The sequence below is a fragment of the Egretta garzetta genome, unplaced genomic scaffold (assembly GCF_000687185.1).
Source record: "Egretta garzetta isolate BGI_Z169 unplaced genomic scaffold, ASM68718v1 scaffold114, whole genome shotgun sequence".
NCBI classification, from domain to species: Eukaryota; Metazoa; Chordata; class Aves; order Pelecaniformes; family Ardeidae; genus Egretta; species Egretta garzetta.
The window spans coordinates 1780239-1802953 of NW_009259317.1; the positions used below are offsets into that span (position 1 = coordinate 1780239).

The window sequence follows — 22715 nt, forward strand, 5'->3', positions numbered from 1 at the left end:
TTTCCCTCCTTTCTTCTCTCTGGGCCTCAAAGCTGCCTTCAGTTGCAACAGTTTTAAAATTGGAAAATCCACAAGGTTTTTGAGTAGTCTAAGTTCCTATTCCCTAACCCAAGACAAAACTGACTACAATCCAAACAATGCTTGGAGGTCCACAGCTGTACAAAGATAGCTATGACTTTCAGGAGCAATATGACATGCTTAACTTTTTTTTATTAAGAAAATTTGTCTGATACCTAACCTAATCTTCCCTTCTTGCTGTTCAAGTCTACTGTTATATGTTCTATTCATCGGGGAATTTCACACCTTTTTTCATTTTAAATAATTAGGCAGCTTTTTTTTTTAGTGAAAAACTAGCACTTTAAGGGTGTTTCAGAATCTTTAAGTTATTCTCCTCTTATTTTTCCCCGTTTACCTGACTAAAATAAACTAATATTTTTCCAGTAAGTAAAATGTGAAAATTTTCAAACAAAACTTGTCTTATGGAATGGTTATTGATCAGCTTTAGTGAATCTTCATGCTTTGTACCCACATTCCCTACATGGAATATTTCTGTTCTTTCTAGAACTGTAGGATTTACATTCATTCCGGAGTATAATTAACAAATTTTCTATGAATTTCAGAATGAGATGTAATCTCATAATTGTAACTACCGATGGAAGTTTTTTGCCATGGCTTCTAGTAAAACAGTTGTTTGTGGGGTTTTTTTAGTTAGTAGATTTATAGATGTTTGTATTCTGTGTTTAGCTATTTACTTAAGAAGCATACCTCACAAACTTCCCAGATATGTAAAAGTGCCAAAGGGAAAGGAAAAACCTCTGCCAAAGAAGTTTGACTGGAGGGACAAGAAAGTCATTGCAGAAGTGAGAAACCAGCAAACAGTAAGTCCTGGTGTTTTCCTTTCCTGGTTCTCCATCACTGCTCAGAGTCTGTTCCAGCAGGTGCATCGTAAAGCACAGTGAAAGTTTTGGGAAGGAACCAGCACTGCTTCAAGACTCCTTGGACCACTGGCACAAGTATGGCTGGATGAATGTAGCACTTTATGCAAAGCGGGATTAGACTTAAAAGCATGAGAAGAAAAAGTTGTGCGTTTAGAAATTGGGCACTTATAAACTGTGTGTAATGCATTTTTGATATAGTTTAACTAAATCCGCAGATATTGTGCACCATGTGTATTTTGTATTTTTTCTGAAGAGACTGAGGTAAATTCAGTACCTGACCTCCTTCCCCCATTTCACCTGGATGGGTGTAGATCCTTTGCTGTTGTTTTCTCTCATGATTGAATGCCCTTGGCTGGTCAACACCATATCTTTCCCATTGAACACCTCGGGCGGGGGGAGGGAGGATGCATTCATGATAGGAAGATAATCAGACCCCACACAATTACAGTTTATCCCAAAGTGGTTATTATCACTGGTAGGAAGCAAAGGAGCTGTTAAATCCCCAATGTCTTTCCTTTCTGCGCTTCACATAGTGTAACCTGAACCTTGCCTAGGAATAAATTCTGCTTCCTATGTTAAATGCCACAGTTTAAAGAGCCTAGAACTGCAATACAGATTCTGTTACTGTCTAAGAATTTTTCTGTTATGTTTATTTTCAGCTTACAGTTTCTTAAACTGTAATCTAATATATTCCTATAAAATTCTTCAGACTGTAGGAAGTTGTAGACACTCTCCTTAAGTGCATCCTTTTCGAAAATTTACTAATGTGGTTAAAAACCAATTTCATTCTGAGCCCCAATCCTTCTTTAAGAAAATAGATGTCTCGCGGTAAAAAGCATCCTCAGACCTATCTTAAAGGGCAAAAATAAATCAGGAAGGAATCCTTAAAATAAGACAACCACAATGCAGGAATCTTTGAAATGAGACATCCATAATGTGTTTCTAGCTTTCAGAGAGCAGTACAGGGGGAAAAAAGCAGTTCGATATTTTAAATGGCTGATTAAATTTCTTTATTATTGCCTTAAAAATGAAGTTCAAGGAAGTTGTAGTAAATGAAGCACATTAAAAACCCCTTTTGACTTTTTTTCTTTTCATATCAGACCTCAAAAACAAAGCTGACTCTTTCTTTCTCCCCGGTTTCCCTTCTCTTTGTACCAGTGTGGAGGCTGCTGGGCTTTCAGCGTTGTAGGTGGTATAGAGTCTGCCTATGCAATTAAAGGAAATAACCTGGAAGAACTCAGTGTACAGCAGGTTATTGACTGTTCATACAATAATTATGGCTGCAGCGGGGGATCCACTGTTAGTGCTTTGAGCTGGCTGAACCAGGTTTGAAACTTTTCATAAATCTTGAACCCTTCCTTAGCTTTCATACTAACATTCTTTTTTACTGGGAAAAAGTGATGGGGATGGTGGAGTGTACAGTTCATCTGTACATTTTTTTTTTTTTATATTTGTGTATATGTATGTACATATGCATATACACGTGTGTTTATATATGTATGCATATATATTTAGTCTGGAATCAAAAGAGAGTTTGTTCAAGCAGAATTGAAACTTGATTGGAATTTTATAAACTATGTATGTTCTTGTGAATGTAACAAATCAGCCCACAAGCGTTAAAAATAATGTTTCTTGAAAGCTACACTATTTCCACTGAGATCAATCGGGACTGCAGCCATACAGTACCAGCGTAGAAGGAGCCATTTTATCCACATGTCATTTTGTGGATTTGAGTGTCCAGTTTAGGCATCAGCAGCTGGGGAAGAGGAGGGATGCTGAGATTTTCTGCTTTCAAATTTCTGTGGTTTCTGTTGCAAACGCTGTAAAATCATGCAGGAGTGTGGAGAACCTCAGAATAAAATTGACTGCATTTACCTTTGTTTCACTTGCAACCCATAATAATGAAAATGCAGATATAGTTTCAAAAAATAAATCCTACTTCAGTTGTAGCTAACACATTCATGAAAAATTCAAAATGTGTGTTAATAATATATGTAAGCAGAAACATTTTAATACCTTTGAAATAAAAAGTGTTCTCTAGGACAACAGTTTGAGTCATAGTATTATAAAAAGGATCTTTTAGTTTTTTGCAGTTTAAAAAAAACGCTGATTGTCCTTTCTAAGGAACTCTGTAATTCTGCCCTTGAAGATTCATGTAACCCCAGCTAATAACAGTCTAGATAACTTGTTTAAGTTTGCATTTCAAGAAAGACAGGATATTCATCTGGATTCCTCTGAAGCAAAATTCCTTCTTGCTTGGCCACAGAGGGACAACAAGTGAATTAGACTGGAGAAGACACTGTCATAAACATGCTATACTGCAAAGGACAAGGCTGATGCAATACCTTTGTGGCGGGGGGGAAGCCATTATAGTAGATTATATACTGGCATGAGGATTTGATGCTAATGGCAGAATTTGACTTAATTTGAATGTTTTATAGAACTGTTCTTGGGATATTTGTGGTTCTTGAACTGTCCCAAGGAGAGGATAATTTTGTGTAAGGATGTCGTTAGAAGAGAATGAATCGTCATTCATTAAATGAATGCGTAGTCTCCGTCTCGAAATTGATGAGATTGCTCATGAGGCTAGTTTAAACCAGAGATACCTTTTAAAGTTTGTTCATTTAAACACTTCTGAATTCCTTCTGAAGCTTTCTCTGCCAACAGGGAAACTAGAGATAAATAGTAAATACCCTATTTCCCAACATGACATTCTTATTTCTAATCTCGCCATGAACACACTGAATTTTGGGGGAGTTCTGTGGTCAGTTTCAGTATCTGTTTTGATCTGCATAGGTTTAATGTCAAATGCATTAAATTCTCATGCATTTATTTTCTTGCAGACAAAAGTAAAACTCGTGAGAGATTCAGAATACACTTTTAAAGCTCAGACAGGACTATGCCATTATTTCGGTCGCTCAGATTTTGGAGTTTCAATAACAGGATTTGCTGCATATGACTTCAGGTAGCTACTATTGATTCTTTTTATTTGCTGTACTTTTCTTTCTGCATTCACTAACTGTGGAGTGAGCTAGAGCTAATAGTGCATTGACCAGCCAAAAGTTATGAGGTTGATTGCTTCAGGTCTGTAGCTGTGTACTGGATAAGAATTACTACGTAACATTTTTTAAGGTTCTGGCTTGCCACAATGAATCCCCCCAACCCTACCAGCACTCTAAGCTTGTTCAAATGAGACAGCTGAAGTCAGTGTCTTGAAATTATGTCTTTTTAGTTGGCTGTGTTTAAATTGGAACATTGAGTCACTTATAATTTTAAATATATGCTAAGTGAGCATTACATTGCTTAAGCATCAGAAACGGTAAATCTTACCAATAATAACTGGCATTTGTTGAAAGATTTAGGAAGTAATTCAGGTACTTCAGTATTCATCCATTTACATACCCACCCACATCCTCCTCCAGTCCATGACATAGCAAATAGTGTTGTCAACTGAATTTTGTAAAGACAACTGGTAGCTTTTTACATTTCTATACCAAGAAAGTTTGCTTCTAATTTTTATCAGTACCATGCAGCTGCATACTGAACTTCAAGACAAGAAATGTAATTTTGACTAGGCATTTAATTACTGCCAGGTATAAGTAACTAAAATCAATTCTAGCTTTGCCAGTCTGTATTTGCCAAATTTAGTTCTTGCACATACCATGCAGTGATAAAAGATTTCCTGTTCCAGTATATTACATAAGTAAAACTGTATGAGGATGCTAATGTCTGACAGTGGTAATGTCCTGTGTTTTGGTATGTTTGAGATACATATTTTAGTGTATTATTATGTATGATATAAGAGGTACTTCTGCATGTTTGAAAAACTAATGGGAAATAATAATATAGACTAACGGTTTGTCCAAAGGTGGTTTTTAATTGAGTGATGTGTAAAAGGTATATAGTGCTCACCATCGCCCACTGACTTCACCCAGAAACCTGCTTCTTTTTAATAGCATCATATCTTTGGATCTGCACCTTTCCCATAGTCTGTGTGCCCTATACTTGTATTACTGCATTGTAGTATATGAAATATGTATTTATTGATGTCTGGTATGTGGTGTGTGGAATTCATAGGAAACAATTGAATTATTGTACTTAACAAGTAGATTAGCATCTTGCAAATTGCTTCAGTGTGCTAACTTAAATTACTTGGCATTATCGCTCACTTCTTTCACAGCGGTCAGGAAGAAGAAATGATGAGGATGCTTGTTAACTGGGGCCCTTTGGCAGTAACAGTAGACGCGGTTAGCTGGCAGGATTATCTTGGTGGGATCATACAGTATCACTGCTCCAGTGGAAGAGCAAATCATGCTGTTCTAATCACTGGTTTTGACAGAACAGGTGCGTTTCCATCAACTGAACTTCAACCCAGTAGGTTTTGTGGTTTTCCTCTTACTTCCAACTTGCCTCCTGTGGGGCAGGTGATTAAAATCCAGAACTGGGTGTTCTGTTGAGAGCTGTTTGGTTTGGTGTCACATCAGTTCTGGAAGCGCAGTCTGATCCCAGGAGAAATACTCTTGTCCATCCTCCTTCAGTTCTGTGGGACTCCGTGTCCTTGTCAAGTCACGAGCATGGCTACATGTGTCTTTATGCTAGCAGAGGATGTATCCAGTCTGTTCAACACTGGACTATTAGCTCTGTCCTCTATGTGAACAGCAGTAGGTTTCACTGTACTATATCATCAAACCATCATAAACTACGAGATATGAAAATGGTAATTAACTCTGTAGAGCATCAGAACGTTTTTATGCTTTGCTTCCCACATCTCATGTTGTCTCTTGTTTACAAAAATGTTTCTTCCAGGTAGTATCCCATACTGGATTGTACAGAACTCTTGGGGCTCTACATGGGGAATAGAGGGCTATGTTCGTGTTAAGATAGGTGGCAATGTCTGTGGTAAGTCTGACAAAAAATAACTGAAGTGGTAAAGGCCGCATGCTGGGGTATGTTTCTCCATGCAAGTAAAGTGACATAATGGGATCCCCAGAGAGGAAATAAAAATCATTGCTGTCTTTTAAAAGAGGTTAGGTGAGTCCAAGTAGAAAAATAAAGTGGTTGCTAGTTCAACCAAGCCATATAGTTGAATGATTGAAAAACACCATGCAAAGGTAAAGCTATGTAAGGCATAACAAATTGTACAAATTGTGCTATTGTACCTTACCGTGCCAAGGTAATGGCATTGTATACAGTCATGTATCATGGTTCTAGGTTAGTGCCATCGCTATACTCAGTGTGGGTAAAACAGCTGCTGTCCTCGTCTGGTGGATGCAGTTATCTCTGGGCTCAGTTTAGCAAACAAATACTGAACATGGATCTGCCCATGCTTGGGAATTGTGTACCCTGCTTGTGGCTTTTCTTGTAGGGCAGAGGTATAAGCTTCCATTGCTAGTTCCATCTCCTGCCCTCTTACCATTTGCATGAGATTTTTCTTGGTGTTTGAGGGGGGGTTGTAGTGTTAAATGCCCAGTTTCATCTGAGTTGCTGGATATGGAGGTAAGGCAGGTGAAGCTACTGTTTACCAGCAAAGATTGCTGAGCCAAATTGCTGGGTTTGTACTACTAGATAGTAAGTCTTGTGTGTCCATTGAAATTTTTGTCTGTTAGATTAACACCATAGGTCTTCTGTTGGCCTTCCCTTCCAACGTGTGTTTCAACAGTAGCTCTCACAGTCATTGTAAAAGGTGTTAGATGATGTAAATTATCTGCAAATAAGAATAGATAATATTCAGTTTGCATGCACTCGGTAAAGATCAGGACAACATAACCACTCATAGCTTTTCCATGTCGCTGAAACTTTTGTTCTTGTTGTTGTATAAACAAACTATTTGGAAAGAGAAATTTAGAAGTAGTGATAATTACAGCAAGTCAATTGTAGAAGTGGTGAGGGAGACCAGCCATGTTCAAAAAGTGTCTTGTAAAGAAATTTGTGATCTCTTGGTGAGCTTTCAAAGCTACATAGCTTCATATTTTCTATCTCTTGCTAATGAATATGAGTAAAAGGGAAGAGGCTATCCAGGTTTAGATTGCTTTTCAGCACACACATTGAACTGAATCCTCAAAAAGGATCTAAAGTTTCAAACACATAAGCAGAGGAGGGAGGGGTGTAGAGCACAGCTATAACTAGTGCCAGGCAATGAAGAAATAAAAGGGTTGCAGCTGATTCCCTGCCCCGCGAGTCTCCGTTTCCAGTATCTATTAAATTTTTTTTGTTTGTTTCATTTCTAGGTATAGCAGATACAGTTTCATCAGTATTTGTTTGACACATACTGGCCAAAGACCAAGATTATAATTTGGATAATAGTTTGGTACTTCAAAGCAACATTTTCTAAAATAAGAAATGACTCTAAGGGCAATTCCTGCTTTTAGGCAGTACAAGAGTGGGCTGGCTGGAGTTTTTAAAGTGTTTTTATTTGGAATGTGTGTTGCTTATCAAATCTCGTGTGGAATAAGAAGACTTGGAATCAACTGTAGAGTATGCAAAAAGAAGTTACAAAGATGGACTGAAGCTGTGAATGTGAACCCAATCCAGCTGTGGAATACTACTCCATAAAAAAATCTTAGAGGGAAAGAAGTGATGAAAAATGATAAGGAATTTGGATCAAATAATCAATAGTATGACAGAATATAATCAAAATGCTTTGAATATAAGAACCACCATGATTAGGTCTGTTTTTATTGGGCGGGGAGGAAGGGCAGTTGGAAGAAAATACTCTCTCTGTTTTGCTTTGATGCCTGTCTTGGCTTTTCTAGCCACTCTGACAGACACACGTACACTTTGTCTTCCTCCTTTTTGTGAAATCCTACTTCTTCTCTACAGCTAGAGTCATAGAAGGAAGTGGAGAGTCAAAGTTGTTGCCCAAGCACCCACTGTCTCTGAAGTCCTGCCATCCTTCAGTCTCAGTCTTCCAACCTTTATTGGGTATATATAACTCCAGAGCTCTTCAGAGCAGTGACCGCGTTTTGGAAAGAATATCACAGACTTCTGGATTAATTTGTGAGATGGATAGAAAAGTAAGAAGTAACTGTATTTAGACAAACCGAAGCAGCTCTAGTGGTTTGACATCCTGTGTTCTGGCAGGATGTATGTGTTGGCAACTCAGCCTTTCTGTGCTTTGCGAGCTGTGTCAGTCCCATGCCTCCTCTCTTCCCTACTTCACAACCAACTGAAGCCAATTGCAAAGCAGAAATTTAAAAACTTACTTATTATAGAAAAAATTGTGAGGGTGGGGGTGGTTAATATATATTTGTCGCCTTTAGAAAGTCAGCAATTACAGAATACTCCAAGTGGAGTGGATGTTACATTTCCCTACGTTAATTGAATTCATAACTTGGACTTGCTGGGAATCAAAAGGTGGCTCCAGCTTTGCTGACCTGTAAAGCTGCACTTGCAGGGAAACTTAACTAGAATTCGCAACCAAACGTGGCTTTCTAAAATGCTCTGGGTCTTCCGTCTGGAATGCTTTGCCTGTACTCTTCTATGAAGCACTACTGTGAAAAGTATTGAAGCAGTTCTGTCATTTTTGCACTCAATTACTGTACCATGTTAATAGGTCAGCGTATTATTATCTTTTTATGACAAAGGCAATCATAACTGTCTATTGTAAGTATCGTCATTTTAGTGCTTCTAAGTGTTAATATTTTAAATGAAAGGGAGACCAAGTGCTACATTTCACTGTTTCAGGTTCTGCTGCTTACTGAAGTTACTGGCTGAAAACTTCAGATTAACAGAAAGGGAAGTCTGCCGTAGACTTACAGTCTTCCGTAGCGTGGCCTTCCCTGAGCAGTTTACAAACACCAAATGTGTAACTGGAAAAGAATAGCCAAGGTTCCTAAGTGGCGTTGATAAAAGCAACGTTGTTAGAGTAGTATCAAACACAGACGTTCCACCAGTGCTTTTGAGGTGATGCTACCAGGCATAAGTACCTAAAGCGCAACTCAGCAGAAATTAAGGCCTACAACCTACGTGTATTTCCAAGGGAAGCATTTAAAAAGACAAGAGTCCTACTGAGAAGACGATGCAGCTTTATTGATATACTATGGCCAAATTTACCTTGCTTTTATTGTGTATCCATTTTATCTTTATTTCAGTGATATTTTCAATAAAAAGCACTTTAAATGCCTGTCATAATGTTGTTTGAACTTCATGCTTGCTTTAGAAGAAGTCTTAACAAAAGAAGAGCTTTAATACTGCTTTATTTGAAGTGCAAAGTAAGCACTTATTTGTATCTGCTATTCTTAATAGTAAGTATTTCTACTGAAGGCATTTACATTCATGTGTAACCACACATTATTGCTGATGCATGTAAATGTTCAAGAGGCTGGGGTGTCTATAGATTCAGGACTTAATATTTTTTTAAATTTAGCTTTTGAAACTCTTAACCCCAAATTCCTTTTGAAATTCCACTAGAGCTCAGAAAATTATGTTCTTCTGGAGGCGATGAGACTAATTCCATCCTCAACTAGAAGAAGTAAATTACTAACAGCCATTAGCCAAACAAACAAATACAAAAATATGTACAAATAAGACACGATCATGATCATTCTGTGTCATTTCTCTCTCTCTCTCGAGGTATCAGTTTTAAGAAGCCAACTAAGAGTTAAATTGGTCGTTGAGTTGAGCTGGGATATCATTTTAGTCTTAATATAGGCTAACTCCATACAAATGAGGTTTTCCACAATTAAGTTTCTTCCATAAACTGATCATACTATTCACATAGCTGTCATACATCATAAATACCTATTTACACACCCACGCTGCGTGAGAACAGCTGTTACACTTGAGGGGTAGCACCACTCGAGGCGAAAGTCCTGAAGTTCTTTACAGCAACCAGCCTAGAAAGGCAGGCTAGTCGGAGTCGTCGCTGCTGAAATAGGAGCTGTCGCAGTATTCTGCCGTGTAAAGGAATTTATGGATCGTTGGGTTCATCTTTGGTATCCAGTGTCTTGGCACTAGAAACGTTGAAAGATTGAACAAATCCACAAACACCTTGTATCTGTCGCTGAAAGAGACAGTCGGGAACAATTAATACTGCTATATTGGCATAAAAGGCCTTAATTTCAAAAGCCTTAGGAATCACTCCCATCTCTTATTTATTTAATAAGGCTTTAGCACTAATCCTCCTTCTGAATGTTCCAGAGCAAGAATCCAATCCTAACTGTTCCTAAGATTAGACATAAAAAGGAAACATGGTTGCTCTAGTCACATCTTTCTTCTGAAAATGCAGCGTATGTAGGCTATAAATCTCCAGACCTCCACTCTTGCGGTAGGTAGGAAATAGAATTTATCTAGGAAGCACACTAACGTGAAATCAAGGAAGAGTGAGAAGGCTTGGTTGAAAAGAATGGTGTACCTTTAATCTTCAAATTCAATCTATGTGTCTGCTTTCTGTTCCACCCTCTGTTAGGATGGTTGTGATGGGAACGGTTGCCCACAGCCATACATGGCAGCTACCAGCAACATACGGTTTCTCTTTGAAAACAAACCTCAAAGAAGGTCCTCTTAGAAGGTGACATTTTAAATATCCCTGTGCTTTGGGATATAATGTGGTTCAGGACTGTCAGGACATGGTCGCAGCTAAAAAGCTTGAATTGTCCAACTAGCAGAATCCTCAAATTTGGTGTAAAACGTGTTCTATCCATAGCTGAATCCTCGAACGTGGTGTTAAAACACATTCTACCCATTCAGAGAGTTCTGTGCTCAGTCTCCGACCATCCCTTTTAAATTCCTCTTCCGCTTCATCCAACAGAAGGAAACATGTTTCTGATTATTGCTTGCACAGCTTGAGAGTATTAATTACCATCACCTTTAAGAATATATTCAACCCTAATTGGAAGTACCTTAGGTTATACAATTAGAGGCCATGCTAAGGAGTAAAAGAACTGTCATCAGTTGCATGGTAGGTAGGACTCACTTCCAGCCTGCATCACCTCATTAACTTGGGCTAGCTTGCACACAAACTAAACGAGGCAGGATTGGTATCATTGCTATTACAGTAACGCCTAGATCCCTTGACTGAGAATTATAAATGGCACTTTGCATGAGTGATCAAAAGGAGTTCTTTTTGCCCCAAAAGGCTTGGAATTTGTATATGTCAACCTGGTAAATAAATGTTTGACAGCCAGGAGGAAATGCTAGAGTTCCAAAAGTGAAACAGCATCCCTCTGGCCTCCAGTGAGCCATCTGAAATCTGCCCCCTGGCAGTGCAGTGCCTGCAAACTGCATTATGGCAGGTATTGGGGGAAACACGTTATTCCTACCTCACTGTGGAGCGCAAATACTGGTAGCCTGATGAGCCTCCGGTGCCGGCCTTGCTGCCAATCATTCTGTGCACCATGCAGACGTGGTTATCTAATTAACACAGAAGGAGGACATGGCATATGTTAAGATACAACCAGAGGGTCACATCAAGGTGCACCAGTGAAATATTAAAGATCATACAGAGATCTTTACAGAGATACAGAACTCCTAGGTCTTCAAGCAATGCAGGAGTTAATTATGCCACTCCCCAGTTAATGAATAGAAAATTACTGTTAATACAGAATGAATCCACTCACTTACAGATGTCTAGATAGGGAAGGAGCAGAAAGACTGTTTGCATATGAAAGGTTGTCATGATGACATTTTGGCAGACATTGGAAAATATATACCTGTCCCTTAAATAAAATTGTTCACCTGACTTAAAGCATGTAACAGAAGCGATAGCATTACCTATCTATCTAATGATCATAGAAGCAGCTGTTCAGCTTTCTTCTTGGCTGAAGTACAAGCAAAAAAAAAAAGCCATTCCTAAAGGAGAAACTCAGAAGCTCAGTTCTAAAACTCTGGGTATAATTTGTCTCAAAGCAGGTGGAACAGAACAGTTTACTTGCATCTAAAAGAGGGAGTGTCACAGTCAAAAAGCAAAACTCACATCTCCATTTGGTCATGAGCACATCGATATCCATAAGGGAGGTAAGAAGCTGAAAGGGAACCTGAAAACGAGGCTCCTCCCTTGGGAAATGAAAGAGAAGACAGTAAGACCTCTTATGATATGCCGTAGTTTTCAAAGTATTGCTTCACCAATGCATAACAGCAACAAGGTGTATTTTACCTAAGTTGTTATTAAAATGTCAGTAGATCTTCCAAGAAACGCTTCTGCCATGTAAGTCTCGATCTGTGCCTTTTCCCTCTTACTTGGAAAAATACTCTAAACCTTTCTAGGACGCTTTGTAGAACGGTTTGAACAAGGCATTTGCTAGTTTCAATCTGAGGAGCAGCATCTGGTCAGACACAAACTGGCTGCCCAGAGAGGCTGTGTAATCTCCATCCTTGAAGATATTCAAAACTCAGCTGGACACAGCCATGAGCAGCCCAATCTGACCTTCAAATTGGATCTAACTAACCTGGGTTTTCGCAGAGTTGGACTAGATTACTTTCCAAGGCCTGTTCCAACCTAAATAAATGTATGCTTCTGTCCTTAACCTTCACCTCTCCTCCTGCCAGTAAGCATTAAAGAAACATCTTCTGACATTACCTGTAGAAGTAGATCATTAAGGCACCCTTCAGTGCTTTATAAGACAGTCGTCTTTCTCCTGCAAAATACAAGTGTCCTTAGCTTGTTACTGACTCTCCTGCAAATTTAGTGCTGTTATGTGATTATATGTATCATGTTTAAAAAATAAAAAGCACATACTGACATATATCAATACAATCTACCTTTACTAAGCAGGTGTTCATGGCGTTTTTCATCAAACAACGAAAGTAATACATCTCTCTGTTTTTGGAATTCAGATAATAAGTCATCTTTTTCTTCTGATTCTGGCTTCGCCTTTGATATTTGAAACAAAAACAGGTTTTAGAATTCAATAGGGAAAATTAAGCACTTGAATGACTTATGATGTAACTTCTATTTTCATCATAAATACTCTGTAAGTTTACATCTTAGAAGTGAGAACTGTATTTTCAAACAAAGTAGATGAGTCACTGAGCCACTGTCCTTTTAAAAACACAATTACCAGAAAATGTACAATTAAATAGCCATCAACATAATTCAGATGAATGAATGTTCAAACAAACTGGCAGCTTATCGCTTTTCTTGAGGTCTAGAGGCCTTAAAAACACTTAATCTTCATTTGTTTGAAGTCTGATTTTTTTTTTTTTTCCCCAAGGGAAAAAGAAGACATCCTTGCACAGCTATGGGTAAGAAAATTGCAAATAGGTTTAGGTAAGTTAGAAAGTTGTAAACAGCTCAGGAAACAGATTCATTCTTATGGTGTTTTTTCCATTAAAAATGTACTTAAAGCTACAGGTCTTACAATATTTGGGGATTTTCATGTGCTTATTTGCCAGTGTAATTCAAACGAACACATAGCAGCAAGTGGTGACATACTGTTAAATAGAATGAGCCATTTATAGTGGCACTCCATACTCACAGCTTATGGGCCTAAACTTTGTGGAGTTTTACTTTGTACTGTAGATGCAAGTACTAACTAAAGGTGAAGTTGTAGTTTCAGTAAAATCCATTTCAACCCTTCCATTGGTACGATCCCTTTACTTTTGCAATCAAAATCATTCATGTAACACATGTTTTAGACCGTCTTAGATGTCAAATTACAAATTTATTCAGATTTCCTGGAAAAGTTCGCAATTTTTTCTGCTTCTTGCAGACAGAAGCTGCTGAAGATTAAGTGAAGTGAGTGAGAAACTGATTGGGCCAAAAGTCAGATTTATGTCAGGATGTAATTTTGCCAGCTGTCGTTGCTTATAGCTAGATCAAGAGTACATTATATACCTGCACCAAGGCAAATTCCTCTTCTAGACCTTTTAAAACATTCACTTCAAATTGTCCCCAGAAATCAAATCCTTCTGCATTGAGTCCTGGAGTTCTTTCCAGCCATGCCTTTAATAATAACAACAACAACAATAGTAATAATAATAATCATCTGTTCAAATGTTAACAATGCAAGCACATTACCCTAGAATTACAAGTTATAGCAACAAAAATTTTACTGCTACAGTTGTTCTGGTTTAATATCCTGTAGAGGTACTTAGTGCTGGAGTAAGCATGGCCACGTAGAAGACTTATACCTGCATAATAGTTCTGTGAAAACACACCCACAGGTTCAAAGATAAATGACCAGTGTTGGAAGACAAAAGCTGTCTCATTCTAAGAGTATCCTTAAAACCAATGTCCTTGCAGATACAGGAAAAAGCTCTGATTCCACATATATAGGATAATTGTAAGATAAATCTCAGAAGGAAGATACAGAACCATCTACTTGTACAATCAATTTTTATCATGTCAGACAGGCTGAATGCTGATGAAGCAGTCTGCCATTAGCTCACACCAAAATAGGTGATATGAGATACAAATTTACTTGGAAGTTAGCAAAGCTTTCTCTCTGATTTCCTTTTAATAATGGGAATGAAATTAGGAGGGGAAAAAATTAAGAAACTTTATGGTCAAACTCCCTTTAGACATCACTTACTTTAGCTCCTCAATCAAAAGACACAAGAGTATGAAGTCTTAACAAATTAAGAAGAGCTAGAGAAATTTCTTATATATCCTGTATCAGGTGTCATTAGACAGATGGATAGGGCTAATAAGAGTGGATGCTATTATTGAGGTTTATGCTGCATTACTCTTTAGAAAGTTATGTTAATTTTGTGTATGAAAATGACGAGGAAGTTAGAGAAATTGGTGCGAGTCATTCATAACTTTGAGACAAAGTCATTAAATCAAGGTAAGTGATAATGAAACATTTGTTAAACATTTCTTCTCCTTTCCATTTTGGATTGTCATTTTTCTTTTGCTTTTTTTTAACCTCTCTAACATCCATCACTAACAGAGGAAATACTTTTAAAGTTTTCTTCTCAAAAGGGTTTGTGATCATGAAAAAACAATGCCAATGAAACAGTACATTTATATTCTTAGCTCATACTTCCACAATGCAATTTACTAGTTCAATAGTCAGACTTTTCAGACGAGAGGAAATGCTGTGAAAAATCAATTGGTTTAGTAATGACTAACTCTCTTTCATACAAAATTTGGTAAGAACCCAAAACACAACTGACTGGGAAATTGCCAGCATGCTTGCTTCTCTTGAGGAAGAAGAATTTGTCACTGACACCAATGAAGGGCATTCTTGAGAGAGGGGGGAAAACGAAGCAAGGTGTTCGACAGACATTGTTACCTCCACAAGTTGCAGTAGCGTCGGTTCTTGTTCCGATTTAAGCAGCAGTTCATAATCCTGTCCCTTGAAGTTGTCACGATAATGCCTTCTGTTATAGGGGACTCTCAGACTTTGGGGAACACCAATTTTGTTCTCTAGCAAGCGAAACTGCAGGCTCTGAAAACCTGAGGCTGGGCTTAGGTAGTATCTTTGGGAACAGAAGAAAAGAAAATGCAAAAATACAGGACACTCTTCTGCAGTGATGGGGTTCTCTGGTTCTCAACAAAATAAAAAAATACATATTTCACATTTGAAGAATTATCAAATAGATATCCGAGCACTTTTTTTTAGATGATTGCAATTAAGAAAAAACCCAAGTTATTTTAATGCAACTACAATGTATGTATAACATATCCTAATTTTCCAGCTATGTATTGTTTGTGCATACACAGACTTATGTTTGTACTGTGTTTTAAAATGGCAGCTTTGCGTGTGTGACGTACAGGAGGAAACGTTAGTGAATATCATTTCCTTTTCAGACAGAATAAGCAGCTTCACCCCAAATAGCTATTACAAAAATTTCCACATCACTAAAAGTGGCAATGAATGCATTTTAAATAGGCTTGTTATACAGAATAATTGCTATGTATACAATAGAATAATGTTCCAAAGAACATTTAGTGGGTTTCATTTGAGGGATTCATTTATGCGATTCTTTCAGAGTTAAATCACATGGCCATGCTGGAAAAAAAAAGGTTAATAAAGTAATCTGAAATCCCACATTGCTAGATAATTGTAATGCACTTTGAATTGCAAATATAAGATTTGGCAGAAACAGATCATTGATTTGATCTCATGTCTGCTTATCAGATGACAGTATGTTGGCAAAAAGCAGAAGCAAGAATGCATCAAACCAGATGATTAGCCTGTGGATTTCCCCTGCTAGATGATATAGATGTTTCCAACTTCCAAGAGAAGCAGAATTGTAGTTTCATGTGCTTTTTAGTTAGGGAACATTAAAAGACAGAAAAGAAAGGGTGCTAAAACAACGCAGAAGTGGATGGGATGCTGGACAGCACTGGGATCATGAGTCAGGCCAGTGACACAAGCAGAACAAGAACAGGAAGGCAGACAGTGGATGAAGCTGTCGCACGTGGTAGTGTAGTGGAAGGACCTAGATGAAGTGAGAGAAGAGCTAGAAATGCCATGGGAGAAGTGAGGCAAGCCAAGAGATCCCAAAGAAAGCCTGGGCAGAAGGCAGAGCAGGAACCAGCCACCAGCAATACATTGGGCAGCTACTGGAGAGCAGAACTTATTGGGGAGAAAGAAGAAGAGACAGCAATGCTTCCTTCAGCCACTTGAAGCCTCCAGCTCTGCAGACCCACTGAGAACATGAAGAAAGGGAATACTATGCAAACCAAGACAGCTGAAATATCTATTTGACAATCTACAGAGAGTGCATTTCTTTTACCCAAGCACTTCTATGATTTACCATAGAATATGACCAGAACTGTGCAGTGGTTAAGTTTCAAGTAAATTGTTAACGGAACCCCAAGCTGTTTCTATTATTTTAACTTTTTTTACTCTGAAACCATCCAGCAGCACCACATGTAAACATCAGCAATCAACTGGTACTTCTTTGCAGAGCGTGCTGGCCTCACCCTCACACTCAACTTCTTAGCTGACCCTTGCTGTCACTGTCACGGTTGCCTCTCTAAGCTATCTTCTCACCTTGCTGAATGGTGCATGTATGACAAGCTGCCAGGGCACGGGCAAAATTCACAGTCAGTTCTAAGGATGGGAATCACCAGCTCGTGGATTGCTGTGGAGGAATAGTAAGTATTTACCTGAAATCAAAGAAGTCCAATGCAGTCATAGTTTCCAAAACTGAGAACTGTTCCACAAGTAATTTCAGAATCATTGAAATTCTGTTCATTCGAGTAATAACCTTCAGCATGTTCCTCTCATCTCTTACCTGTAGAAAAAATAAAGATCATAGCCAGACAGAATGGTGTTCTCTTTATATCCTACCTATTTATTTCAGGTCTTTTCACTGTTGTACATTACTATAGTTCCCATGTTCTTTCCATGTGAAATCCATAGCAGCAAAGTCTCATTGAATAGAGACCCCAGTTTTTAACTGAAAACTGAAACCATAATTTTCAAAGATTAAAATCTGTTTTTCTCCGACTGATGATACATTACAACTAGGCCAAATACATAGGATTTTTTTCTTCTTTTTTACATTTTTGACTGAAATAGAAGTTACCACAAGAAATTGAATTCTAGACCAAAATAATTTATATCATGATAATTTCCAATGATTACAATATGATTTTAACGATATATGATATAATATGATAACTATATTATGCTTTCTATTATAATCACTTCTACAACAATTTCTATTATTGTGAAGGAACAAGTCATTAGGCAGGTGTGGAAAGTACTTAAAGGTTGAGAAGCAGAATAATCTGAGGTGTACATCAGGAGAGCACATCTAAAAAGATGTTCATCAGAGATGGCCATTAGCAAGCAGAGGAAAACAGAGAAGACTGCATCTGGAGGGAAATAGAAAATATTAAATGGAAAACACAGAAGGTCACTTCTGGCTAAGCTGAACACTTTGCCTGCAGAGGACTCTGCTAAAATTCCTATTAGTTTCAATGGCATTAAACTTCTCTAAGACCTGGGCATGCAACCAGGAAACATCAAACTACAAAAATGAAAGATGACAACCATTTCCTTAATCGCCTGGCTGCGTACTTAACCTTAGCATCGACATTTCAAATTCTGATTACAAGCAAACTGTCATTTTTCACAAAAATAATGAAAAATCATTCCACTTAAGAACTGATTTTGATCAGTTATATTTTGATATAATGTTCACCTAAAAAGCCAACAAAATTATGAATGTCGAGGACAACAGAGAGCATTTTCATTGGACATTATGATAAAAAGGTTCCTTCTTTCAGTCTGGTCTAGATTCAAATTTTCTTTGTATGCACACGCTCATGATGTTACTCAAGTTATTTCTCAAATTACATGCAGTCAGCCTTTTTCTGTGGATGTAATATAACGTCAGGAGTTCTCCTTTGTTACCTATTTATTATGAGTTGTGTTTAGCTTTGGACAAATGTTTAGAGATGTTCAAAATATCCCTGTTATATTTGTAATTTTCAGAAATTCTCACACAATTGTACACTGTGATTTTAATTATTGCTGTTTGGTTGGATTTAATAATACACAATTACCCAAAAGAGTTTCCTTTCATGTAGCAGATATTGGATGAAAGAGTATAGTACGTAGACTTCAAAAAACTGAACAAAGGCAGAATTGACTTTTCAACACAAAATACCCGTGAGCCCGCTGGTTTTCAGTTTTGCCTCTGAGCATACTTTTTCTGCCATAGAATATTCCCAAGTTAAGTTTCTGTAGTTTTCCAGTACTAGTAGGAGAGTATGAGAGCATTTGGGGCAATGAAATTCGTCTTGAAAAGTGAGCTACACAAAAGGCAGACTTCAGAAGAGAAAGGAGTTTGCTGATCCAATGTCTGTACTATCAGGATATGAGAGCCACTCGGCCAAAGTTTTTTTTTTTATGCTCTTTTTAAAAAAGAGCACATGTTGCTTTAGTAAACCCAACTATATCAGGCTGCAGGCAGGAGGCAAGAGAAAGAGAGGGCTGCGTTTTCCCAAAATTAATATTTGCTTTTAACTTACGTGGCCGTTTTGAAAGATCACCCGCACAGAGTCCATTTCCCACAGAATCTGCTTAAACCAAAGTTCATAAGCTACAACAAGAAAGGCATTGTTAGTATTAACTTCAACGTTACTTTGTTTTTCCTTCATAGCACTCTTACATTTTTATTTGAAATGGGTAGCCTACATTTATACTGCCGGTGTATAAAAAGATGCTGATACTCAAACGAATTACCTGCTACAGTATGCTGCCCTTTACCTGAACTGTTACATGAAATAATCTAGCATTGAGAACGTTAACAGATTTTTTTTTAAAGCATGTTTTACACATCAGGTATTTGATGTGCAGAATGTTCATTACAAAAGGGGGAAAAAGAAAATCTAGACCTGATACTCCAATAAAAGCTAATCCCAGAGCTGCTTACAACCTTTATGTCATCTACATGTTTCCAATAACAGGAAAATATCATCAGGCCAACACATGCAAAACACATGGATATTAGCAGTTAGGGAGCGCCTAACCAATATGCTGGCTTCTAGACAGCCTCTAGGTGGTTAAAATTGAAGTTTCAGAGAAGGCAAGAGCCAACACACAAAGTTTGCCTATAATAAACTGCATAGCAACCTATGACTCAGAGAGGGAATGAATTTCACCACTTTAATTTCTCTAGAAACAGAACCATTCAAATCTTGGTTTACCAAATCCAAAGGTTATACTTATGGCTTCATAAGCATAGAGCTGATTACAACCTTACAAATGATACAGGGATACATACAAATATAAATGCAGACAAAAGACAGAGCAATTGTAGTGATTGTCTCTAAAGTGAAAACAAAATTGTGTATTGCATGTTTCAGCACTGAATAACTCCCCGTGGCAAAAATGCCGGTCAACCATCACTGAACTCCTCCCAACCGCTTACCTTGATGCGTCACAATGAAAAGATGCTCATCGTGAATTTTGTTTCCTTTCTTCTCACTCTGAAGTTCTTGAGCATTCAATATTTTGTTCAGCTTAAAAATAAAGATAAGACCGTTCTGTAAAGCTCTCAATTCTGCTATTAGCAATGATAGTCCTACTGTGTAGAGCAAATTTTTCAGCATACTACTAATATATATATATAGGCCTCATATTCCACCTTGTATGAGAAGTTAGACCAAATGCTCTCAGGTGTCACTTTTACTTTTTAATAATAATAATAAAAAAAACTTGCCTAAAATGGAATGTTTAGGTACCTCAAGCATTGAAGTTTCGAAAATCACCTTAAGGGCATTTTTAATTATTAAAAAAAAAGAGAAAACAAAATATCCAGCATCTTTTCCAGATCTTACATCTATACTCTTGTGTTCCATGAAAATGGAGCTCCTGTAGTAAAATACTATGTAATCATGTAATAACATCTGCACAACCGCTCTGATTTATTTTAGTTCTGGCATTTCTAATTTTTTTACTGAGTCAAATTTAGTCTAAGCATAGATTGTGTTGTTTTAAAAGAAATCTTTGCAGGATTCCATCTAGCATGTCAACAAATTAGTCTTCTGTTCACAAGCACAGAGTAATTCTTCAGTTCATGCTGTCACCAAAAAAAAAAAAAAGCCTGGATTCTTTTATTACTTATGACATTTTATTTTTACTTATTTCTTAATTACTTCTAGTTGTTGTGGTTTTTTGTTTGGTTTTTGGTTGTTTGCTTGGTTGGGGTTTTTTATCCCCCTAGTCATCATCCCACCCCCTAGATTTCTGCAATATAGTTTTCCAGCCAAATATTCTGGGCTTTCGTGCAATAATTCGGGGAAGTTGCACACAGCCTGCTGACGTGGAGAAACTGCCAAGTGGTGATTGTCAGACCAAAGAAAGCCTTTTGTGGTGCACCACTTTACAGTTTAGGTTTACCAGTATAAATAATTCTCTACCAAAACCCCCAAAATACCCAGCTTCCCTGCAGTTTGAGAAGGCATCCCACAGTCCACCTGCACCATTCCAGTTGAGACAGGCACCTGTGCCCGTGACTACATGTGGAGAGCTCAGGTAGACCAAGGGCACTTGGAGAACTCTCTCAGTGGCTGGCTGGCTGCTGGGAGAAGCGTCAGTCACAGGTCCTGGCTCAAGTCTTTAAGAGCAACCAGGGCAGTAAACATGACATCCTTAAACTTACTTGTAGGTAGTCTCCATAGACAAGTCCACCTTTGCTGGCTTTATTTATCCCTTCTTGTGATTTGTCATCTTTTTCATCTTCCAAAGATAGCTTGTTAAAATTGTATCTAGGAAGAAAATTCAGTAAATATATAAACTATTCAATTAAAGTACTATGAATATACCTGCGTTTTTGCTAACATGCAACTACAATTCAAACAATGCTTTGCTTTGATAAACTGAACCACTAAAGCAGGCTTTTGAGAAAAGCAGTACACCTGAAATACCTCTTGTCACTGTAAGAGCTGGTTGCATTACATCTAGATCATCAAATAACAAGTGCTTGGACAAGTCCTTGTACAATCTCTTTTCCTTTAGCGATCGCTATGGCTGTCTATTTGTTGATAATCATTATTTTCTCTCTGAACCTACATATTTTACATTAACATTACATCATTTGAACTGACGTTATGAAGCAAAACCATGGGGAGGAAGGACTCACAGGTAATTGTTCCCTGCGAAGGGGCACCCGCTCATGATTCCAGGATCCAAACTTGCTGAGCTGCACACCAGGGAATATACTCCGTTAATGTTCCCAAATCCGCTGCAGCTGCCTTATATATAACCTTATCTCACCGCCTAGGCCAATCCCCAAATTCTCCTCCTTAGCCCTCAGCCCATCCCCGCTATTCAATAATTACAGAAACTTTCGCGGCACAAAGGTCAGTAAGTTCACGTGTTGTTGGCTCTCCAGGGTTTTTTTTTTTCCAACCAGTCAAAACAGAAATGGCTGGCATACTTGCTTTGTCGTATGGCACACAGGTTTTGTGCTTTTTACTGCAAGGTTTCTGCCAGTTGCTTCTTTGGAGATCAAGGCTGGTGTAAGGGGTAAGTCAATGAGAGGTCTGTGCGTGAGAAAAAGGCAATATTTAATAAATTCAGGAATTGTTAAAGTAGGTTTTTAACGTGCAGCCCCTTGTATCCAGGTATCAAGATACTTTTATGTTTAAAAAATAAAACGTATGGAAAAGGAAAGGGGAGGGGAAGGGAAGGAGAATGTATTTCTATGGCAGACTGAATAACGCTGGCAAGAGATTTCAAGTAATACACATACTTTCAAAAAATGCACACAGATTAACTAAAAGAACTAAAAATAATCATGTATACCTCATGCTATTTTTCCAGCGGTTTATTTCATGACAATTTCTTAATTTTATTTCCTCCCGCAAAAGTTTCACTCTCATTTATTGACAGATGTTACTCAATTCTATTTAATCATCAGCTTAACACACAATGAAGTAACATGTAACCAGTGGGCACTTCTTTCCTGCCTGCCAGCCTTTTCTGAAAAAAAAGTTAATGCTCAGTTTTACTGCAAACAAAGCTCCAGGGTCCCTGTGACCCCAGACCATTTGCCCTCTGCAAGACTTACTCTGCTTAGTGGTATCTGTGTGGTGGTTTCAGCTGTTCTAGTCACTTAAGAGTAGTTGGCTCATAAAAAAAGTCATATGCAGTACATGGGCAATGGGATGCATACCCTGCTCAGCCTGATGCCATATGTCAGGCTATACAAATATTAGCTTAAAACTAAACTGAGCCACAAGCAAAGTAGGAATCCACTAAGGAAATCCATCAAGCAAGGTCAAGGTGTTCTTCCTTCATGATGTAAAACCTGACAGAGGAAAATAATCCTTTCACCACACACATCTATACATCTGCTTGGGATGCAGGCAAGTGGAGATGAAAGTAAAGACTGTGTACTGGTGCATGCATCAAAAATTAAAAAAGA

General features: G+C 37.9%; 2 protein-coding genes across 2 annotated transcripts in view; one reads left to right on the forward strand and one right to left on the reverse strand.

The window, feature by feature from the left end:
* The window catches only part of CTSO (cathepsin O), a 13048-nt gene extending 5115 nt beyond the window's left edge, over nucleotides 1–7933 (forward strand). Inside the window, exons 4-9 of the mRNA XM_009636461.2 lie at nucleotides 745–878; nucleotides 2097–2264; nucleotides 3782–3903; nucleotides 5119–5282; nucleotides 5745–5837; nucleotides 7166–7933. Of these exons, the coding sequence (XP_009634756.1) occupies nucleotides 745–878; nucleotides 2097–2264; nucleotides 3782–3903; nucleotides 5119–5282; nucleotides 5745–5837; nucleotides 7166–7200 (716 nt within the window). The 3' untranslated portion in view covers nucleotides 7201–7933. The remainder of the gene's footprint in view (nucleotides 1–744; nucleotides 879–2096; nucleotides 2265–3781; nucleotides 3904–5118; nucleotides 5283–5744; nucleotides 5838–7165) is intronic.
* Nucleotides 7934–9785: 1852 nt separating this feature from the next.
* Nucleotides 9786–21475, reverse strand: TDO2 (tryptophan 2,3-dioxygenase). The gene is made up of 12 exons (XM_009636474.2): nucleotides 21429–21475; nucleotides 20949–21054; nucleotides 19716–19806; nucleotides 18814–18884; nucleotides 16939–17066; nucleotides 15113–15299; nucleotides 13711–13818; nucleotides 12636–12747; nucleotides 12454–12511; nucleotides 11851–11930; nucleotides 11198–11288; nucleotides 9786–9939 (listed from the first exon to the last, which is right to left on the reverse strand). Exons 1-12 carry the CDS (start codon nucleotides 21461–21463, stop codon nucleotides 9786–9788), a joined length of 1221 nt encoding a protein of 406 aa, XP_009634769.1. The 5' UTR covers nucleotides 21464–21475.
* Between the last annotated feature and the right edge of the window lie 1240 nt (nucleotides 21476–22715).

Bases quoted from the DNA above. Each gene is read 5' to 3' on its own strand.
- TDO2 (XM_009636474.2), bottom strand. From the start codon at position 21,463: ATGAGCGGGTGCCCCTTCGCAGGGAACAATTACCT. The intron at 12,748-13,710 runs GTATATAATGTA...CAAATATCAAAG, and splicing joins AGGAATTTGCCTTGGTGCAG to GCGAAGCCAGAATCAGAAGA. The intron at 11,289-11,850 runs GTGAGTTTTGCT...TGTGTTAATTAG, and splicing joins GCTCATGACCAAATGGAGAT to ATAACCACGTCTGCATGGTG.